Genomic DNA, 24,469 nt, shown 5'->3' with positions numbered 1-24,469 from the left:
GCGCTTGCTCGTCTACCCATAACCCAGTACTCGGTACCGGTTTTGAACCGACGGCTCATTGCCGACGTAACCGTGAGAGCGATTAGACGTCCTCACGCTTATATCTTTTTATTCGTTCAACTATCAACTTTACATTTCAAATCACTGCCATAAAGCATATTCAAAATTTTTAAATAGACACGTTAATCCGCAAAGACGGCGATCGATAATATATTTAATAGTGATCATAAAGTTGATCACAACTTTCGGAGTCGGTGATTATAGCATTGACCTTTTTTCAGTTACGCGGTTTTTTGAGCAATTTAAAGTTTTTTCTTTGTAGCGGATAAGGCAGTTTATTTTTGGGGTGGTGTATACGGAAAATATCCGAAATGTCGAAGAAGCATCTTCACAATCAAGCTGCCATTCCATTGGCTCCTGCAGTGTTTAAGGTAAGTTTTTCAATTTATAAATAAATATATATTTAGGATAACGCTGTGCGATATTCCATAAACGTGCGTCAGGAATATTATATGATCCTACGTAAACTGAAATGTTTGGATTGCTTAGCGAATTATGAATTACAAATACATATTTAGTTAAAAATTTCAAAGTAATTTTACAAAATATGAAAGTAATTTATCGTGTGGAAAGACGATTGCAATAGTCGCAGATTTAAAGAGCTAGATAGAGCAACGTTAACGCTGACCAAATATCACTTAAAAACCGAAGTAACTGAGTATCTAAAAATACTTAACCATTGGTTTAACATAAATTTTTACTCATAAACTTTTTGATCGAAATTACAATGCTCTACATATTGATAGATCCATATATAGCGTCGTAATTATTTATCCTAACCAACAACGGTTAGATATAAAACGTGGTTCAATGATGTGTTAATTAAAAGAACGACGTACTTACAAAATTTCAACAGCTTACGGTTGCATTAATTATCCAGTGACTTACAATTTGAATAAAAAGTATTAAACACATTAAATATACGGATAATGTCATTTCAAATTTAAGCATGCGTTCTAGAAGTAAACGTGTAAGTAGAGCATTTTGCCGCGTCCCTATATTCGAAATATGTCCTCCACGTCGTAAAGCGATTTTATCTAATATTAGTAAATATTTTATGCTCGCGTTTATACGCTAGGTGCAATTTGATTTCTCTTTTGTTTCAATATACTTTCCATACATTGCATTTCCAAATGAACGCTTCAAGAGTTGTCAGAGGTTTTTCAATCTTAAGTATGTTGTAATAGTGATGATTTTTGCGGTTTACATCTTATTAAGTTAGACTTAGTTTCAGTGAATATCGCGGTCTATTTATTGCACTTCCTTTCGTACCAAAACCGTTTATAAACCGCCTTGTGTTGTTACGTAATCGAAATACATCGTATTTCAATGTTAGTAATAAAATGAATTCATTTTTACAGTACTTTTGAAATGTTTACAGTACATGTGATTCTTAAGGAATTCAAAAGAAAATTTATTACAGCATTAACAAGCTAAGGATTTTTGCAATGAAAATAATGCTATTAACACTGTTATTCACAAACTCAATCTTGTTTCGCCGTCAAAACTGACTAAACACGGACAGGAAGAGACAAAATTTAAGTAATGAAAATCTTAAAAAACACACGTCAAAACGTATCCAATAAAATTCGTGTATTTGGATTTCGGTTACAAACTTATTTAAATTTTAAGGGAAACAGTAAAAGCCCAAAAAAAAAAAATAATAAGTACATATCCCTAAAATGATGTCTGAAGTTATTGTGGCGATCCTATAAAGATATTTGATTATGAGTAAAGTGAACATTTTCAAAACTTTTTCGATATAAAATTGCAATTAAATATTTTTTTCAGATTAGAATCGGTTTGTTTATAATGTTAGTATACATCTACATATATAGTTTTTGGAAGTTATCACGGTTATATAGAAATACATATCTCCTTTTCGAAGTTACTACATATAATAATATTTATTTATATTAATATCCTTAAATGATTCATGGAACACCAGAACTTTGTAGCAATGTCATTACGCTTAGAACTTTTATGTGCAATGGATTTTCATTAGATTTTATCAATAGAAAGATAACAATCGGTACACAATATAAAACAAAGTAGAAATATCTGTCGTAATATCAACCGATAAAAGAAAACTTTCAACGCGCTATAGCTGGTATATTATAGAATAATAATTTATAAAAATTCCGATATCAGATTTCGATCAGATTACTCGCTGCGTCAGAAATTTTGTTCGTGTAAACATACATTAATATATTAAATGCCTAAATGCATTTAATATATTACGTTGAGTTATAAAGCTAATTTCAATTTGTAAATGTTATAATATCGACTTATGTTTATTTTAATTATTATTAAACTAAATTGAACTATAAATATAAGTAAACTATATCTACTATATATACACGAGCGAAATTACTTAGTAGTGTTCATTTATTTCTTACTTTCTTCATTAAAAATACAGTAATTAACTTATTTTAAATTATAATTGCATACGTATTTAAGTTTTTCAATTGTTTGAGAGAGTTCTATTTGAAAATATTTCTTCTGTTATTAGAATTTGAAACTAGAACCTTGAACGTTGTGTTTCTTTTAACGTGATAAATATAAAATAATGTATTCCCATATCCAAAAACTAATAAGAAGTTTGAAACTAGTTCTGTTTTACCAAATAAACAAGTAACCGAATATCCTGGGTCGGTTTTTGAGTTTCTGGGGTAGTAAATTCTGGACTAAGCCTAAAAAATTTACTCAGAAGTCTACCCTCGAAAAATAAACAGTATACTTGGGCTCCCAGTATAAGTACATAACTTGCTTTATCATATATTACTTCAAATAAAAAAAAATACAATATTTTAACCCTTTTAACCTCCAAACCAGTAGCGCTACAACCTTTTAGGTCTGGGCTTCAGATGTCTATATATATTTCATGATCATTTGTTTATTCTAAAAGGCAAGGTGAACAGCCTTCTGTTCCTGACATGCACCGCGCAATTTTTTGGGTCTAGGGCATGCCGGTTTCCTTATATTTTTCTTCAGCGTACGAGCGAGTGTTCCATGCACACCTAGATAGAAAGTCCATTAGTGAACAGCCGGAGTTCGAACCTACGACCTCGAGGATGAGAGAGGCGATGTGAGAGTAGTGTTTGCCTAGTAGGTGGGATACCGGGTAACGTATCGTGTATAGCTGTTATTTTATTATATTCAACAGTCGAGTAAATCAACGAATTAATTAATTCAAAATAAAAATTTCCACAATGTTAAACTTTATCCTATAGTTAAAGGAAATCGGAGATTTTCTTAGCAACAAATAGATAAACATTTTCCAGCCTTAACGTTAATTTTTCATTAACGTTTTAATACATACGAACCTTGCCGACTAAAACATAAGCGTAGCGTTTTATTTCTTTAAGTAATATATTTATTTTTTAAATATAGTTCCGGCTGATTTTAATTTAATTTTTTTTTATTTGTTATCTGAGTGAAATCAAGTTCAATAAAAGTACTAAGTATACAAATTTCAAATTAATAATCAAAAGAATTGATAAGATTGTCATTTCAAAATTATGACATATAAATTCATAAAATAATCTAATTTTGTTGTTGTTGAATAAGTTGATTCTTGGAATCAAAGAAATAATCAACCCAATTCATGATAGATTGAAGAATTTACTAAAAACTTTCGCGGCGCATTCTCAGACGTTGAACCAATTTTGAATCGAACATAAAAATAGTGCTGTCTCTATCACTGCAAACATTAAAAATGAGACAAACGCAACTCCCAGGTTTAATACGCGTTTGGGCAAAGTATTTCACTGAAGCGTGGCGCCGAAATATGGCCTTCGAAATATTATTGTGAAGTGTATAGCGGGCGGTGGCGACGGCGGACGCCGACGCGGCGCGCCTTATACAAAATTACACAGCCATGGAAAATTCCACTGAGCTCGATCGCGCGCTTCCCCTCCTCACGCGCATATAGAGAAGCGTACACACATACAAACACGGTACAAGCGCAACACACGCAAAAGATTCATGTGTTATCGCCCTACCGTGGTTCTCGAACCCGCTCCAGCTTGTCGCTCTTGCACACACAGCGATATTATTTTACATCTATTAAAGAAAACGTTGAGAACACTGACCCGCTGCGTCTATAGCTATATCTCTCTCTGCTTGTGTTCATGGCCACATCTTAAATCTTGTTCATGACCTGGTAGAATATAATAATGTTAAATATTTAATATAATTTATTGAGTTCATTTATAACGCGACTAAATTTTCCCGTCTAACCGTTCGTTAATTAGATGACTTAAGAAAAATTAATTATGGTATATATTCAAATACATAATTTCACAGTATGTAGCAATAAGTATTTACTAAAATCAATACAATATTAATTGAATTCCAAAGATATTATTATAAAACAAAGTAATTCGAATTGCACACGTAGAATATTTTTGAACAAGTTTGTTCGTGTTCAAAGCAAACTAAAATGTTTTAACAATAGCTTATTGAATTTTCGAGAAGAACGGGCGGTTACGGGTGCGACTTATATGGGTTCTTAGAAATTTTTTGTTTGGCTCGAGTCAAATCGAATACAAAAGACATCAACGAATTAAATGAACGAAGTAAGCATGAAAAAAATTTGAGGATTTAGCCTTTCTAATTTTGTTAATAAATATCCGCATAACTATGATGTTTAAAAGTTATTTATATATGTATTGAATGATAGTGATGAATGATAATACAGCTAGACAGTAAAGATGTATTACAAGCGATCTTAAGTTCTTTTCATCTTTTAAGCTTTCAATTATGTGAATTCAATAATCTCTATATACGGTAAACACCATACGGTAGACACCATACGGTAGACATCAATTTACTTATTAATACTATTCGTATTTATTTAAGTAGGCCTTCTTTAGTAAAAAGGTTTATACAGCCAGCTGCCTTGCGATTCTGTAACTCACTTTTCGAACTCTCACAGCGGTTTTCGCGATCAAATCAGTCGTGAAGCAGTCATTTTACGATTTGGCATTCTGATAAACAATAAACTACAAGCTCCCTCCGCTTGTCAAGACGTAATGTGAAATTGCTTAACAGAATACCATGAGATTAGTAAAATTAAGTGAGTTACAAAGGGAGCGTTGTTAGTGCGAGGTGAACTCACGGATTAACAGAATCGCACGGCTTTTATTTGTATTGCGAAAATTAGTCTTATAATTAAAAAAGTAACAAGAAATCAAGGTCGTATAAGATATTATGATAACTCCCACATTCACTGGAGGCGTATATAACGTGGATTACTAGCAGCTTTCACATAGCCATTGTTTTACCGCACTCGAAATACTAATGAGGCCACACGCGCTAACACTCTGTCTGTGCGAATATTTATTGAAGATCTACGCATTGTATGATACAGTTAACTCCAATCGATCAGTGAAGGGTCCGAATATTCCCTGTTTTACGTCTTGTAGAAAAATAATAAATTATCAATTTCTCGGGCGGATAATTATTAAAGCACATTTTCAAAACATATTTTCACGTTGTTTTGTGAGTAGTGCCAAATTTTTTTCAATGTCATTTTAAAATAGCTCAAGTTGTTGACAAAATAAGATTAGAACTAAATTTTTTAACCTTGTTCAGGAGACGCTTTCTCTCAACATAGGAGAATTCATTCAGAGAATCTTCAAAGACATGTGCTTCTTTTTATAGCACATTACCAAATACCAAATGTTTGATTCTCGACGAAGTATCAATCATTTCTTAGTAGACAAAAAAGACTGGTGACCTGTGTCGCCCCAATGTAGTGCTTTGATTATTCAATGTTGTAATTGAAACCTACAACTAATATTCAATTAATTAAGCACCTGATTAAGTTTTGAATGACTTTTTCATTTCAAAAAAATCAGTGGAACTACAACCTTTTTAAGTCTAGGCCTCAAATTTCTATACCTGTTTCATGATTAGCCTCCTGTGCCTGACACGCCATCGACTCTTTGGGTCTAAGTCAAGCCGGTTTCCCTTCACCGTTCGAGCGATTGTTACGCATAGAAACAAAGTCCATTGGTGCAAAAGCGGGACTCGAACTTACGAACTGGTGTTACAATTAACTGAACTCTAAAATTTTAAATACGCTGCCGTATACTCGGAACTTGGAATCATTATTCTGGTCAGCGACTTTTCGCTTGATAACGTTTATGACTTCATTCCGCCATCGATTAAAAGGTACAATCACGCACCATAAGTGTAGAGATTAGATAAGAATGTCCTTGTGACTCTACCAATAAAAGTGTATGTCATTTATGATTGTTTACTAACGCTTTTAATTGTTTGGCAATTTGCTGTATACTTGGCATTAATCTCATTTACGGGTTCTATATCCATAACACTCGTAAATGCTACGAGGCGTAGAATTTTCGGATTAAATTTTTAGATTATTTGTCCATTATTTTAATAAAAACCTACGTCATATTTGATGGATCCGTTAAAATGTGGTCCGTTAACAGATCAATAAAGTTATCTTTAGATAAACACATTTTCCCGTTTGATACCGTAAATCCTTAATATATGTAAATTTTTATTCGAAACATGTTTGTTCGAATATACTGGGAGTTGATTTAAATTTCTCCCCTAACAAGCTTGAATGTTAGTCAATATCATGCCGAATAACAATAAGGTTGCAGGCGCCGCTTAGTCAAGGTTTATGGTAGAAATTGGTTTTTTATTTCTAGCTTTACTTGCCTTAATTTTTAGGAATGTATAACCTTTTCGTTACATGTAAACAGAGTTTACTATGTTCATATCTATATTCATATATACTTTGCGTGTAATAATTATACAAAGCTAGAGCAGCTTTATTGTCTAATTGGAGACTATCTTCATATCAAAATCTACAGAAATTGAATAGTTTCTGCTCGTGACAATAGTTCATACACATCATAGATTGCAAAATTTATTATATATTTCATTAATATAATGCGTCATCGCCTTATCACAAGTATGGACCAAAAGGATGATTCAAGATTTTTGTTATGATAGCAGATGATAGCTTTTATTCATAGCTAGAAAAACATAACTTTGTTTATATTAGTTTAAGCGGGGAAATTTTTCAAAAGACGTAAGTCGTAGAAGAATCACGCGTTAACTGCGATTAATACTGTAACATAAGATAACTAATTCTTTTGATCGCTTCCACTTAGAAAATAGTACATCGACGGATTTAGAAAAATTCAACGAACACATTACATAGCTTCTTTGGGTACCGGTTTATAAGAAGAACTGCTAGTGGAACTTATTATTCAACCACATTTAGTTAGAAGGTTTACAAAATAGATTTGAATCAATCAACAATCGATAGATAATGTGAAGTAAAGCTGACGACATTTTACTTTGTCATTGCTTGCATTGCAGTAACTATATATAATTTATCTTTGTAATATTCCTACGTAACCAATCTACGTGAAAAACCTTATACACGTATTCCGTGTCGCATAAAAATGCTAATTAGAATTATGTATAGTTTGCAGTGGGGTAGCCCGCTTTTATTGACTTTACTTTACGTAGCATGAAAACAAAAAAGGAAATAAATCTAGACCCACCCTAATGGTGTAGCAGTGTGAAATTCTCGACCTATTCTCAAATCAAATAGGACAAATTATCAAAAATCTGTGAAGCCGTTTTGGTGTGCAACTACTATGACAAAAATTTCGTACAAATATTAGACAAGCTCGCACAATATTTTCATTATAGTGTTAACACAAACAGACTCATATTTAAAAGCAGTGTAAGCCTCGTGGCTGAGGGTGTAGGTTCGATCCCCGGCTGTGCACTTTATGTTCGCTGACAATCACTTGTACGGTGAAGGAAAACATCGTGAGGAAACCAAAATCCAAAAATCTATTGTGTCAGATAGAAGGCTGATCACTTACTTGTCTATGAAATAAAAATTACCAAAGAAACGTATGCAATCTGAGGCTGCACTTTAGGGTTGCCGGTGGATTATTATGATTACTCTAGTTACAACGATGCCTTAAATACTATATTTTTGAAGTAACTGGGGAATTATTAACGTATAAAACTTTTAATGTGGGAAATTGTGAAAAAATTATGTATACCTACATAATTTTTTTCTAAAGTAGAATAGAAAATATGTGGATTTTCATGCACATATTGCATGGCTTGAGTGAGTCCAGTTGCGATGCGATGTTTACAGTATCAAATACTCCTACTTGTGAGGTTTATAAAATACGATGCATTGTTAAGAAAGTGGAAAAGACAATAAAGTATTAAATGCATTGAACGGATGGTTTTCAGTTCGTCGAAATCTGTTTTTCCGATTAGGGTATTTTGTTCGTAAGGGACAGATCCCAATCTAATATAATCGAAATCAGGAAGAATGGAGAGTCGTTTCCAAATTTGATGGTACACTTGGAGAGATTAGGATATTTTTAATGCCACCCCTACTTCGAAAAGACAATTTAGTCGCATTAGATGATTAATTTCGCATATCTCGGGAAGATTGCTATATGCAAATATTTTATGTCTTCTGAAAGAATTATGAAGACACCTTGGGAACATTTTTATCTATACTAATATTATAAAGGGGTTTGTAAAACTGTAGCGGGGAAAATATCGCGATCTACTGAACTGATTTTAAAAATTCTTTTATCAATAGAAAGCCAGGCTATTTATTGGCCGGTGTCAAAGGTACCTTTAGGTACTTAAAATGATTAAAAGACTTTTTTGGGATAGTCGGATTTGGAACGTTGGAGTAGTCAAACGAAAACGATTCTTACGAATGCGATATCGATGAGATATATTGAGTTCTAGATTAAAGTAGTAGAGTTTGATAATGCCTAAAAAAATATGTCTAACTTTTATATAGTATAGAACAAATCTGTTTGTTTGCGATAAACTCAGAAACTTCTGCTCGGAATTTAGTGTGATCTTCACAAATATTTAGAATGATCTATGATGAAGGCTTTGAAAATAAAACAATTTTTACGGCCCGTGCGAAGTCTGGGCGTTTAGCTACTAATATTGAAATTGATGATTGATAGAATTTTACTGGAATGTTTATAATACTGCTTAAATTACAAGTACATTTCCCACAGCAAAGTATCTCGTTACTTTTTATGTAATCATTAAAATGTATAAAGAATGTAAATGTATAAAAGCGATAACGCACATACATTGCATTATTTACAATGCCTATTTTAAACATACTTTTTAACTTCTCATTACACAGGCACGTTATTTTCATAGGAAATATTATAACAATGGCTATTTACTTCCCAATGTTCTGTAGGACAAATTGAGAATTAATAAAATTGTATTGAAAATCTGAATTATAATGCGCATAGAAAACATTGTGACACGATAAAGCTATCCTATATTTATTCTGTTAATCGAAAGAGAAGACTTTTTATATTTTACATCTAAATAAAGGCAAAAAATCGTACTTTATAAAAATATTTAATTTTTCTTTTACATTTAGGATTATGCGTGCTAGCGAAGGTTATAAAATTTATAACACATGTCCAATTGTTTTAGGTATAAAACACCGATAGAAACATACTTATTTACCTTTTTATATATGTATAAAGATTTAAACAGTACCTACAACCGTCTAACGATACTTCAAGGTATATGAAATTGATTCACACACGGTTATGTTAATATATATTAATCAATCTATTTCTGTCACATAAATCTTCAGTGGCCATTCGTAACTAGCCTAAACCATCATATTTATATATCTATGGCTCTTAATACAATGGCATGACGTCATTATACGCATGTAACATTAATTAAGGTCGTTTAAAAAACATATTTTGACTTTGTTAGTATAAAATGCGCTAATCAGGATTTCGACATTCTTGTTTTTCCTTAAGTACGAGTGTCGTCGGGACAATTTACTATTTTAACTGGAGATTAAAATAGTTTGTTGGAATTCGGGTAAAGTGTACCTTTATTCCTATTCCATAAATTCTATTGTTCTCGTGTTACGTAAGAATGATGAAATATTTCGTCACAAATATCATTTGTGTTAATAGTTTTCCTTAGACACAATTCCTAGAAATTATCAACGCAGTATTACGTATTTTATAATTATTGAAGTGCCACCACTTTTGTTCGTGTATGAAAACTTGAAGCATTGTCTAAGGCGACGCGATAAACGGGGCCTAATTCTAGCGAGCGAGCATTTCTTCTAAACATTTGTATAGCTTGTATTGTTATTACAATAAGAGCTGCAATGTCATGGCAGCGACTTTGTAGAAAATTAACGTTCTCGTTCACACTAGTCAAACTCCTGCGCATGCGGTATGCACGTGATCGTTTGTTACGACATTACTTATGGTAGCTGTACACACTCGGCGAGACACCCCGAGACAGGCCGAGGGCGAGAGTGTACAGTAGAGCTCTCGTCTCGCCTCGCTTCCTCGCAGTCGGTCTCGCCTCTCTCGGTCGCCTGTCGGTTTTTTGTGCACGAGTCAAAGGGTCTCGCGAGTAAAACGAGAGCGACCTGTACACACTCGTTCAATCATTAAATTTTGGATAATATTAAAACTTTATGATCCTAATTACCAATTTCTGTTGCGGTGTATAGTGACCATCTTCTTCTTCGCCATGGCTTCGTATTTTTTTTAATGTTTAACGTGAAGAAAATTATAATAACTCATTGCACAAAGACAAACAGCAGCAGCGGTTGCCACGTCCATTATCATCGGTGTTTTAAATACAATTAACGTAACGAGTGTGTACAGGCTGCGCTCTTCTCTCGGTCCTCTCGGTCGAGACTCTCGGCGAGAAGCTCTCGCCGAGTGTGTACAGCCACCATTAGGTTTAAAATAAACTAGCGCCTACAAGGAGTTTATAAGAGCTGTTTCAATGTAACCAAATTATTTTTAACGATAAGTTTTTAAGATATTTTATAAAAAAACTTTTCATTTATATATCAGAAAGACGCTATTTAAGTGAAGTATAAGTATAATTCAATTTTGTTCTTCCACAATAGTTTATAAATTTACTTGAGTAAATAATATTACACATTCAAAAATAGCGATAATAAGGGTGACCTCGCAATAAGTTTTTCGGCGCCATCACGGGGTGGATACCAGACAGTTGCGTCACCTGAATCGACTCTATTCATTCATCTTGCTACTGGAACTAGGCTAGAGCCTGGAACCATGCCGATTACACAAACATATTAAATACGTATAATATTATATGCTACAAATGTGAATTCTTTTTTTAAATAATTTTATTTAAATTTTCATTGCTCTTAAAAATTATATGTCCTCTGTTGAGCTAACAAGAAACGTTGACCCTTTCAGGGTCGTCACCGTTGACAGAATAAGGGCCAATCTACGAATGCGGTAGACATAGTTCCTTCCGCTATAGTCAGCCAAAACCTTCATTGATAAGACCGAATCGAAGAATAGATTTGTGCATGCAAAATGGGTATTTTTGCGAAAAGTCTAATATGCCAGTGTTTAACCGTCTTGTATATGTCAAATTGTCGGAATTGAATAACTTTTTAGTCTATCAAGTATGTGTGTATATCGTGTGTTGAGGTTTGGAGGTTTGTCTTCAAATTTCCCGGCAAGAACATCAACCATATGAGATATATTCTAGCATAGAATCAAAAAGTTGACAGTTGCTCTATATACGGTATTTGAAGCTGGTTTTCTAAATTTTGTTTATTATTTATAATTGTCAATTTTTATAAACCTTACTCATAGGATATTAACATGATCTTGACAAGTACTAAATGATATGGTAAAATATATCCGCGTAAAATCATGTTAGGTACATATTACAGCGCCTTATATTACGTTTCACGAAATTCAAAGTAATGCAACTGGTTTACTGTTTCATAATACTGTATGTATAAAGCGGAATTACTGTATGCATGTAGCGGAATTAATAAGAGTAATCCTTTGTCCCATAAGCAACAGCTTCCGCTATCTAGGACAAGGTCATGTGAATCGAGTGACGTAGGTTTCAGTGTCTTCCTAGTACATAACGACTATTAAACTAAATAGTCTTTGCTACCTATTTTATTCTTGACGTTATGAAACTAACATTATATTATGAAGCAACCTTTAGGAATATGATTAAACATTTATAGAAGTTAATTTTTATAAAATGACGTAAATTTTATAGTGTAGAGTATTTATTATAAGAGTATTATTACGCAAGTATGGATGCAATAAGTACCATTTAAAATTGCTAATTAAGATGTTCTGTTCCATATTTGAAATAAGTCAAACATTTTGAGAAGGGCTGTGGTAAAAATCACTTATATAACACCGATTAGAATTAGCACATGTCACAGCTATGTGTTGCGAAATAGTCTACTTTAAGGACGATATATATAATTCATATTTTTGTAGATTGGGTTTCTATAGAAAAACCTACAACTATTACGTCTTATAATATAGGGGATAGCGTGACCTCCGTTTGACGCTAATGATAATAATCTAAGGAAACTGCGCCTCACGGGCTTTCTAAATATAATTTTGGCAGTAACATTATTTTTAAGCATGTTCTTATATATGGCTATAGGGACATTAGTCATAACATTATACTCATGTCAAAACTGAAGTACAAACCAGAGCTAATTTTAGATTACGCGAATATTGTATCGTGTCCAGAACATTTGTTTATTAGACTGGAGTTAAAATGTGTGACTATAATTCAATGATTTTGGGTCTACATAATTTTTCTTGATAAACAAAGGGATAATAGCAGTGTTGGCCTAGTGACTTCAACGTACGACTCTCATCCCTGAGGAAGGTTCGATTTCCGGCTGTGCACCACAGGACATTCTGTCTATGTGCGCATTTAACATTCGCTCGAACGGTGAAGGAAAACGTCGTGGGGAAACCGGCTTGTCTTAGACCCGACATAAAACATTTGACAGCGTGTGTTAGCCACAGGAGGCTAATCACCTACTTCCCTATTAGATTGACAAATGATCATGAAACAGATACAGAAATTAGACTTAAAAAGGTTGTTGTGCCACTGATTAATTTTTTTATTAAACAAGGAGGTGATGTGTCTGTCGTAGTCGGGTAAAAGATACCTAACCTGGTTTCCTTGAGATTTTTTTTTAGTTTTCCGTACTATTGAAATGGTATTGTCCAACGCAACGGTAACAATACACTTAATCTATTAAATCTAATTAGATTTAATTATCGCGTTAAAACATACTTTAGTATACATTTATGCAAATAATAATTCTATTGTAATGTATTTAAATGTAAAAAAAACAAAGTTCACAAATTAGTCCATGAGTTTGCTGGTACATTTGCTGCCTTAAATAATATAAAATTTTTGCTCTCTAGGCGATTGATATTACAGAATTGAATAATTTAAATCATGATTGACAATCAACGTTTCAATTGACTGTTACCATGACTTCAGTACGTACATCTGTCGTTGAACATTTATTGTAACATAATATATATAACTTCAAGAGAGAGAGTTTGACACAACATATTAAGCGTTTATAACTATATAAGTACGTCGTTTATTAATAAATAATTATGAGATTCGCGGCGTCTAGGATAACCTACGATTGAGTTGCAACTGTTTATCTTTCTAATAAAAGAGAAAGGAAAATATGTATTGATTCACTTGTTTTTTCTTCCAATAAATTTACCTAGCTTTATCCACAAAAATAAGAATGCAGGTATATATGTATAATCTATCACATTCAAAACGTAATAATACACGTAGAATAATATATGGATATAAATACAATTAATATATGGATATGCTATAGGTAACTCTGTCTTAAGGCTCACGTTTTAACGTCAGTGTTTACATAAAATTTCTTTTTAAATACACACACACAGGGTCTGCTTATAATTTTTGAAAATCTTGATTATAATAAACAGCAGCCCTGTTTGTAAGTAAGAATTTAATGCAAATAATTAACTCCCCGTTTACACACGCAGGTGATACCGAATTCTAATAACTCACAGGAGTTTTATATGTTTTGTAAAAGTTATTTGATTCAATTTGTTTATGAAAATAAGAAATTAGCTTACACTTGATAAGTTTTTTACTAAATTCTTAAGGCATTGTTCTTGGTGAGGTTTCCGTTTGTTTTTTGACCCCCCTCTTGTCCCTGTCCTTGTTACAGTAAGTACTAAATCACTGGCATCCGGCTTAGATTTATTGAGAGATTGACGTGTGATTCGCAATTTTTATTATACATACGATATAAATTCTAAGAGTCCAGTGTATGTGTAGACGTTATAATAATACAAATATTTTATTCCATAAAAATACAAACACATATACGAGATGTAGGTAAAAATAAAAGTTATATTCATATTTATATGAAGTATCCACGGATAAAGTCTCCTCCAGCCATCTTTCGCCTTCGTGGTTCAAACATTAGACTATGTAAAATAGTGCCAAAATATGCCTATAACAGAAGTACGAATAACTTGATAAAAAAATTAGTAAAGTTGTCGTCATGATGACAATTTATACCTATTAATCTCATATCGGAGCCAAAATTACGAAGTGGCCAAACGTAAATTTAAAATTTCAATAAAGATTGATGTTTTAAAGACATTGCCACTAGTGAAATTATCAATACTACCGGCTATTTTGGAAAAGTTGAACGTACCTAAACGTTTTGACAACATCTTCCAAATGGTAACTTTTATAAACAAATTTATATTTTAAGATGATATTGCGATGCGATAAAGGGTATCAATCACACCAACTGCTAATTAAACCCCGGAAAATGAATAAGTGATTGAGCAAACAATTACTCAGACTCACGGTCTTGATAAAGAAACACTAAGAAACCGATTCTAGAACATCTACTTACTTGAAACAGTAAACACACTAAATAAGGGTATTTTGAGGTTGTTCAACACGTTACGAATTTTGTTGTTAACGTTTCAGTCTTCGTCGTTGTATGTTGACGAATGATTATAAATAGCAACAGATAAGCATTTCGTTATGGATTAGATGACTGTTGAAAGACGTAGAGCTTTGGGAGGTGTGTCAAGATAAAACTCCCAAAGTATGACCTTGTATAACCTAATGCGCACTTGTTGTCAAGACATAATGTATCGGCGTCACATCTTAAGATTATTTTACCTATTAGTATCTCGTGACGGAGATTATAATAAACTCTATATTAGAGCGCACTATGTCCATCGAATATCGTGCTGCCGTTGTTCTTTGTTGACAATGCTGTATTTGTTACAATTCAATTGTCACGATCATGCAACTTCTACATGTTCAATACTGCATTTAGCAGTTACTCACATAATTCTAGATTTATTCAACAACTACCGAGCGAAATAGCTCCCGATTCCTTCCCAATTTAATATTGGTAACCAGTACAATCCAGTTTATTCAAGGGGCGATCGTTAAGTGGACGAACTAACAAAGTACCACACACAATCAATAAAGGATCTTAACCTATCCATTTAAAGTTGAACTTTGTTTAAAATTTATCAAAATACATATACTTATCTGCTTTGTAATTCAATTCAGTTAGGGGAATAAAATTGTATGCATACCATTAGCTTCAATCCGATTGTGACTCATGGTCAACTTAAAGGGGTAGTCAAAGTTCAGGTTATTTTGACACCTTTAGAAAGTTACACAACAACCAGTAGTAATGTTTGAATTGTGTCACATTTTTTAATAATATTTTAACCCTCTCCACAACAGGCTCAAAGCGCTCAGTAGTAAATATGTTATCTATGTATATTTTCACAATTACAATTACAATTTCCCCGTACTAGACTATCTAAAGTTAGTAATTCTTTTTTGGGTAAAGGGATACTCTTCTTTAATAAAATCCCAGAGGCTCTTTTATCTCTGCCTTTCAATAAATTTAAGAAATGTATTAAATAAAAGCTGTGTAAAAAGGCTTACTATAAAGTCAACGATTATCTAGTTGATAAAAGGGCCTGGGACTAGTGCTAGACAGGCTACCTCTAATTAATTTGCGATATTTGTTTTAAAATCAGTGTTGTTCGATGATTTGATATTTTAAAAGAGTACCGAGAGTTTTTTACGCCAGCTTTTTCTCTCGGCCTACACCCTCTGTCTTCTTTGCCGATGAGTAGGGATGCCTACAAATTCAAATTTAATGACGTGGAATAAGTGATACATGTATCTTATGTTCCATAATAAACATATATTTTTTTTTATATATACTAAAAGCTCCGTTTCATTATAATATTATGGGAAGCAGGTTCGTGGTATCATCATTACCTAAAGCAACTATATGTCTTGTAGTTCTTTTGAACAAAACGTGACCGGCTTCCTCGCTCATTTTGAGCGTTGCCTATTTATATCCCACCAAAATAACTCTGATGTGATCACGTGGCAAAATCACGAGTATTATGAGCCCCAAACCTGGATGCCAGTTTAACGTCATTTGGCGTCACACACTCCAAAACATGTAAAAAAATTTAAACAAACGATGACGGATAAACAACTTTGTTGCAAATTATCAAAATAATATTTCAGAGACTTAAATAAAATTGAGGGCAAAATGGCTATTATTCTAAAATTTTGAAAACTATACAAGCCATTTTGTAAAGTGAATGAAGTTCGAGATTGAATGAACACTTAAATTAATATAAATCTTCAAATTGTTTCAGAAACCTCAACTGCGGCCGATGATAGCCGAGTATGATCCAAAGAAAAAGGGAGTCAAAAATGACTTATCTGATGTCGTCATGGTCAAGTAAGTATCAGTATCAGTGTTATGCGTCTATGCATCACATTATCGGTCTTACATGAGCATCAATCATCGATTTTACTAACCGAAAATGCATTTTGTGTCTTAATAAAATAGCCAAGTGTCTTTTCATTTTATTATTGCTTGTTTAAATTGAATATGATTAGTTTTGAAAAAACTCATAAATTCAAAAGCATGTTCACAGCTTGTAGACCATTTAGTTATCAAAATTTAGTGTGTGACCTAATGTAAACATAGTTTTTCGTGAAATTGAATTGTAATAATATTCATATATTTTTGTTCAACAGGACAATGAAAAAGAAAATATTATCTAGTAATCTATCATGCCTAACAGATTTAGTATTGGGTCCTAGAAATTTTTGCGATTTCTGGACCGCTGCACTTACAGGTCTATTTCACATTTTTCATTGCATATTTTAATGATTTTTGTCGTTAAAATGGTATTTTATATTGTATGTTGACTGTTAAGTACTTGCTCCTTATACGAGCTAATTAAACGCTCGTCGCCGTTCGGACGATCTGGAAAGATGCGTGCAGCTTCCACGAGATCTAAGTCGCTCGACGACCTTGATCATCTCGCTATGGACTCATACACCGGTACATCATTCCATTTTATGGTTTCAATTTTATTTTATATTGTTTGGTATTGGTAAATCTGAAGCATACTAATAATAATTAAGGCAGTTGAAGCCGAAGTATGCAGATATGCCTTGACGGCTTCTCCGTCCCGTGCGCTATCTCTGTTCAGGTTCGGGATTGACCCTTAATCATTTATTTTGTACAAATTTAATTTAGCTTTATGTTTTTTTAATTAGTGGTACAGAATTCACTCCGGTGTCAAAATTGCTGCTCCATAAGTACGAATTACGCTACTCGCCCTTTCGTTAACGTAAAGCTGTATTGAATTTTGAGATAGGGTCATTTTTTTGTAAATGCCAAATCTTAACAGAGTGCAACGCATAATTACAATTTGTCACAATTTACATATTTTGGAGACCATAATACAAAAACACACCACCATCAAATACTCAAACAAAACTAAACTAATTTACGTTATAGTGATACCGTATATAATAATAGACAACAAACTTTAAAAGTTGACATGAATCCGCGTTTCGTAGCTTCAATAGGAATCAACATAACACCATACACACTTTCGATTTTAACGTTTCATATCCACCTTAAAACGCGCTTATTGTATCGCCACGTTCAACCACGCGACATATTATCATTACTTTTGTGCTTTATATCTGTATACAAAACTACACTAAACTCACAGCTACCTTAAACACTATCTAATATTTAATATTCTGAATCATTAATTTATCTTATTAAATGCTCACAGATACAAAGTTGATCCAAATGATATCCCTGTGGAACAACAAGCGGGATCAACACTCCCTCTTATGGAGATACCAGGCCGAGATATCGAAGGAGATGAGGACTTTAATCCGTTTGAACACCGAAAACTGGCTCACCCTACATCGTAAGTCATAATTTGAAAATTTATCATAGATTAATCTTAAGGTAACTTCATGGAAATGAAATTAAAATGAGTGGATGGGTTCCGGCAAAGTATTTCATAAAAAAACTTGTGGTTACTTGTTCGTTGTGATAAATCTGTATTTTTTTACATTTACAGGGACATGGATACGTTAATTCACTTGCTAAAAGGATCATTAGGCAGTGGTATATTGGCTATGCCAATGGCGTTCATGAATGCGGGGCTTTACTTTGGATTGGTGGCAACTTTCCTCATCGGTGGAATTTGCACATATTGTGTTCATATCCTTGTTAAAACATCTCATGAGCTCTGTAAGAGAATGCAAAAACCATCCCTTGGTTTTGCTGAAACAGCGGAAGCTGCCTTCCTTTCTGGACCTCCAGCTGCACATAAATTCTCACGACTTGCCAAGTAAGTAGTTTTGACTTTGCACGATAATATGTAGTAGGTCTTTCTAACTTAAACTTTGGGAATGTAAAATTGTTTCGAATTTATTATTACGCGATATTTGAAAAATTACAACTGTTTTAGAGTCGATTCCAACTTAACCAGTTTCTTGGATTCACATCGTAATTTTACAAATAAGAATGTGTCAACTAACCCAAGATGTGACACGGGACACCACACTATAATCTCGTTTTCTTTATTTTCAGAGCTATGATAAACTGGTTTCTGGTGATCGATTTACTGGGATGCTGTTGCGTGTATATCGTGTTCGTGTCAAAAAACATAAAGCAAGTTGTAGACAACTACACGCTTGATAGCGAATGGGCACCCCACGATGTAGATGTCAGAATTTATATGGCAGTTCTTCTTCCTTTTTTGATTTCAATGAATCTCATTAGAAATCTGAAATACTTGGCTCCATTTTCAATGATTGCGAATCTTTTGGTGGGAACTGGAATGGTTATCACATTCTACTATCTCTTTCAAGATATTCCTGCTATTAGTGAAAGAAAACAGTTTGCGGGTGTCGCCCGTCTCCCAACGTTCTTCGGCACGGCTATATTCGCCTTGGAAGGAATCGGTGTTGTAATGCCTCTTGAAAATAACATGAAGACTCCTACTCATTTCATCGGATGTCCTGGAGTGCTCAATACCGGGATGTTCTTTGTCGTATCACTCTACGCTTTAGTTGGATTCTTCGGATATTTGAAGTACGGAGATGGAACTTATGGAAGTATTACCCTGAACTTGCCACAAGATGAAGTGTAAGCATAAATATTTTTTGTATATTTTAAAATATTAATTTAATATATACATAGTATACGTAACACGTCCCACGTTCGTACATATCTTATACAAACGTGAACGTCATAAAATTTATACCGTTTTCAACTAAATTTGTGATACTAAAATTCATAATAATATTTTTTTTAGATTGGGCCAATGTGTCAAGTTGATGATCGCTGTAGCCATTTTCTTCACATATAGTCTTCAGTTCTACGTGCCAATGGAAATAATCTGGAAAAATATACGCCACAGATTCGGAGCTAAGAAAAACCTCGCCGAATATTCTATAAGAATTGCACTTATAATAATAACACTCGGTATTGCTATCGCTATACCTAATCTTGGACCTTTCATCTCTCTTGTTGGTGCTGTCTGTCTCTCCTTCTTGGGTCTTATATTCCCTGCTGTCATTGAAACCGTTACTTATTGGGACAGGCCAAACGGGCTTGGCCGTCTCAATTGGGTCCTATGGAAAAATATGTTCTTGGTATCATTCGGAATACTGGGTTTCCTCACCGGTGCCTATGTAAGCATTTTAGACATAATCAAAGGAGAAGAGTAAGACATCAATGACAAGACTATAAAATATAAGGCTCAAAAAATTGTTAAGGGTTACTATCTTATAATTTCATTTTACTTCAATTTTATACAAATAATACAATTTAAAATAAATTTAAAGAATTGTGTGTTAGATATTATCCGTTGAGGTTTATGCGTTCAAATATTGTTGTTTGAGATTAACGATTATTACCTGACTTGATTTTGTCTAGAAGGCTGTTTTTCTAAAGTTTTGTAGCCCGAATCTCTGTAGCCATTTAAATAGGTTAAACGTTCTGTAGGTAGGATCATTATATATAACTTAATGAATTGTGTGAGAATTTTTCTAGTGCATTAATGAAATGTGATAAATCATTAGTTTAGGTAAAGCATAAATTACATTGCGTAATATACTAAAATTATTTTATTCGTTTTGAAAACGTTGACAATATGCTGAGAATACCTACTGTATTTTAATGTTTTTGTAATACATAAATAATTTATAATTTCAGGAATGTATTTAAAAGTTGACTGTGATGCTTGATAAATATGTATATTTTTTAAACAAACACTTTATTAGGTTAAACTGTTAAATCAGTTATACGAGTACATTCTATTTAAAAATTATTGGTCGTAAATGCAATGAGTTATCAAGCATATAGTATTGTAGTACATATTATCTCAAGATCTGCTAAAAAGTCAATCGTATCTTATATCTTAGCTGAAATGAAAACTTACGTGGAACATTAAAAGATATATTTATGAGTCAAAACCACGGGCATTATTATCCAGTTCATTTAACTTCTACTAAACAAAGGGATAATTATAATACATAACAAAAATACTTTGAGTAAGGCAGTTAAAATAAATGACTGAGTTTTACATTAGTGCCTTTAAGAATAATTATGATTGTTAAAATGCACCATTTTGGAATAGTCTATAGAACTAATAGAAAGTAATATCGCCTCGTTTTTATTATCCTATGCTATTCTAGTTTAGTATAATTTTTTGTTTAATTGCTGAATAAGTATTATTTTCAAGAATTGCATATTCAACTACTTAATTTTTACATTAATGAAATGGTTCTTACCATTTCATTAAGAAATATTAAGTAATTTTGGGATGTTAGTAGGTATTCAATATAATAGTAATTTCTTGTATTCATATAATAAAAAAAAAAAAAATTCTGTATTTCTCAGCCCAAATTGGATGTTTTCTTTCAAAATCATACCAGCATATATTATTATATTAACAATATCGTTGTTACATTAACTGTCCGTAATGGCTTTAGGCAAATTGTGAATGCATTTTTATCTACGATATACAAGAGCTCAAACACAGTTTTCTCAAAAAATAGTATATAATGGAACTATTAGTGTAATTAAAATATCATCAAAATTCACTATTTTCGTAAAACTTTAATACAATTATTTTGTATCAAATGTCTCATAGGTTTTCTTAATGAAAGAGAATCATTCCTATTTTCATAGATATAGATACATTTTAGTTTTATAATGCAAGTATTACACATTCACTATATGAAATACAGCTTTTAACGATTAGTTAACGTAAGGTTGTGTCAATAAAACGGATCGTTATAAACTGTATTTCATATACATTTTACTATTAAGTAAAATTCAGTATACCATTCCGCTTACTTAATAAAGGAGTGGACTCTGTTTTGTTACAGTATTAAATAAATAAGCTTAAGGGTAACCTTTGTTTTATTTCACGACTGAGTACAAGAAATTCTATAAGAACTATCTTCAAAAACGTGTAATTAGTATCTAAAGTCAAGAAAAGTGTTTAATTTAGCCAATGTGAACGTTTAAACTTGATGTTTTTTATTCTTTAGTCAAGAAATTGGCGCCAGTAAGAATCATCGAGCTTCGAAGTATTTTCAAAGATTTTTTAATATAATAATATATTACAATGTTAAATGGTTGTCCGTTCACTTTCCTGTATCCACGCAAACAAAGTCGATACTTAGTTATAAAGGTAATAATTATTTGACATCAGAGATACTGAAAAATTTAGATGCATTTGTGCAATACGCCACAATAATTTGCTCAAAAACATCTCATAGTACCATTTTTCTATAATTTTTCATAGCACTAAGTTTTTTACAGTAATTTTCCAAATTTTGACAGTCTTAATGTAGGATCTTGTTTCACTAACTCACTTACTTTCGCTGTTAGCAATAGGTTCAGTTATGAAATAAACTGCTGACGCGAGTGTTGTTTATGCATGTAGTCTTATCAGATGTGGTTTTAGGGTTAGAGGAGCAAAGGTGCTGTTCTTCCTCCGACCGGAAGGTAAGATACTCAACCAGCTGACAGACCGGCTTTAAGGTCGCAAATGTATGAATTAAGTTTTTCTGCAACACTTAGTGTCTGCCTTTTGAAACTGAAAACTGAAAAGTTTGGCAAGTTTTCAATTTCTTTGTCTGATAGTTTTTACCATCGGCTTCATAAGTAGCATTACATTTTCAGTAGTGAATACTACCACCACGCAGTAATGCCAACTCCTACAGAATGTTCCCCTTATATTACAAGTTACAAACAACTTCAAACCGTTCGATATCATAGTAAACATGTTTTACGCCATCTTGTGTGACTTATACAAAACAACGTTATAGTTGTGCTTTGTGTTTCTAAGCATTCGAGGTTGGATTGCAATTCAGTTCCGCTTATATGAAACAGAGGACGTGACGACCAATTTTAAAAAGAGAAAGGAATAAATATTTTATTTCAAAACGAAATGTATTGAAATACAATATTTCTTGCTAGGTAATGTGATACACATTATATTACATTACTTATTATATATATTCTTTGCAATGTAGTTTAAGGCACATTTTTTTTGTTAATTTCGCTGGCAGCCCCTATTTAATATTATTCTATGTGTAGGTCTGTTTATTTGTTATTTGTTTGTCCTAATTTTGTGGTGTAAAATATAAAAAAAATAATAAACATTGTACATATTATAATTAATATATATTATAATCCGTTCAACGGAAATATTAAATGTCATAAAAAAGAATGTAAGTACAGTGTAAACTCTTTATAACGAATTACAAGGGAGCGAGCATTTTCTTTCGTTATAGAGAGTTTCGGTATATAGAATGACTTATTGTATGGGTTTTGTGTTAAACCAAACCTAAAATGTAACTACTTATTTCAACGTTATGGAGAGGTTTTGGTTATAACGAATGATGTTATAAAGAGTTTACACTAACAATCAATAAATTAAATATATTTAAATCGAAGAATGTTATTTTAATCAATTTCAAAAGTTCGAAGGAGATACAAATCCACGTGTTTTTTTAAATTATTATTTTAAGTTATGCTTCACTGCGGCCATGTTGGACTAGTTATTAGAAGTGCGACCCTCAACCCTGAAGTCGTGCGTTTAGTCTCTGGTTGTATACCAATGTACCATTATTAAAATATTAAAAATAACCCTAATTTTTAAGGCTTTTCAACAATTACAGGCTATTAAACATAATATTCTATAAACCCTGTCCGCCTCCTTTAAGACCCATTATAAATTAATACACATTATTAAATACTTCTGGTATATTCTATATTCTACTTCTAGTCAGTTCGTACCTACTTACAAAAAAATACGTACTTAACATTCATGAAAATTCTCACCTTGACCGTTCAGAATAGAGAATACACAGGAAATATCATATAAATAAATGTATTTTTAAGTAAACTTAAACATTTCACCAATATTATAAATACAATATTTTTGTTATAATAAAGAAGGTTATTATTTTGTTATAATAAGGTCGGAGAAACAGCTAGCCTCTTATTTATTATAAGATTTTATTGAAATTAATAACATTTTTTGGTTAACGCAAGTACAAAATAACTTAATAAAACATAATAATATAAAAATTAATAAAAAACACATTATATTTATATTTAATTTTTTTAATAAAACACTATTCTCACGTACCACGACTATTGTAAAGCATAAATAGTTAATTATGTTAAAATAACATGCGCAGTAAAAAATATATCATACGTAATAAAATTAATTGTAGCAATTAAGATGAATTTCGTTGAATAGTAGATCTTTATTTAAAATATTCTATCATTTCATATCTCCAAGAAAGTTTTCTCTAAATAAACTCGAATCTTTGTGAAACAAGATTTTCCTTTCCGTTTAAACTGGTACAATTCTCCTCAACCTCTCAATCTTACCCTTTTCATTACTTTAAAAAGTTGGCCAATAGAAAAAATTTACAATACAATTCTGCACATTCAGTAAGAATAATAAAAATGATTTTAGATGTTCATATTTAGTTTTTACAGTGTTAGTTCTAATTTAATATTATTTTACTTTAAACATACACATTATTAAAATACGTTATGCATGATTGTGATTTACTGAGCTGGATAATTTGCGTTTGC

The 24,469-nt window shown here is 32.3% G+C and overlaps 1 protein-coding gene across 4 annotated transcripts; it reads left to right on the top strand.

Annotated features, from left to right (window-relative positions):
• LOC125062282 (proton-coupled amino acid transporter-like protein pathetic) lies at positions 1 to 21,761 on the top strand. Of its 4 annotated transcripts, XM_047668074.1 has the most exons (7): positions 1 to 254; positions 323 to 431; positions 16,671 to 16,756; positions 18,117 to 18,257; positions 18,414 to 18,686; positions 18,929 to 19,486; positions 19,656 to 21,761. In XM_047668074.1, exons 2-7 carry the CDS (start codon positions 372 to 374, stop codon positions 20,068 to 20,070), a joined length of 1,533 nt encoding a protein of 510 aa, XP_047524030.1. In that variant the 5' UTR covers positions 1 to 254; positions 323 to 371; the 3' UTR covers positions 20,071 to 21,761. The 4 variants fall into 4 exon arrangements, with proteins under 4 accessions (XP_047524030.1, XP_047524029.1, XP_047524031.1 ...); XM_047668073.1 differs by having other exon boundaries at positions 2 to 431; XM_047668075.1 differs by lacking the exon at positions 1 to 254 and having other exon boundaries at positions 368 to 431; positions 16,671 to 17,368.
• The last annotated feature ends 2,708 nt before the right edge of the window (positions 21,762 to 24,469 follow it).

Source organism: Pieris napi, chromosome Z (genome assembly GCF_905475465.1).
Source record: "Pieris napi chromosome Z, ilPieNapi1.2, whole genome shotgun sequence".
In the NCBI taxonomy this organism is placed as follows: domain Eukaryota; kingdom Metazoa; phylum Arthropoda; class Insecta; order Lepidoptera; family Pieridae; genus Pieris; species Pieris napi.
Note: the sequence above shows the minus strand (reverse complement) of the source record. Positions and strands in the feature narration are given on the sequence as shown.

Coding starts and splice junctions, on each gene's coding strand:
- LOC125062282 (XM_047668074.1), top strand. CDS start 372: ATGTCGAAGAAGCATCTTCACAATCAAGCTGCCATTCCATTGGCTCCT. Junction 16,757..18,116: donor TCTGATGTCGTCATGGTCAA/GTAAGTATCAGT, acceptor AAATGCTCACAG/ATACAAAGTTGATCCAAATG. Junction 19,487..19,655: donor AACTTGCCACAAGATGAAGT/GTAAGCATAAAT, acceptor TATTTTTTTTAG/ATTGGGCCAATGTGTCAAGT.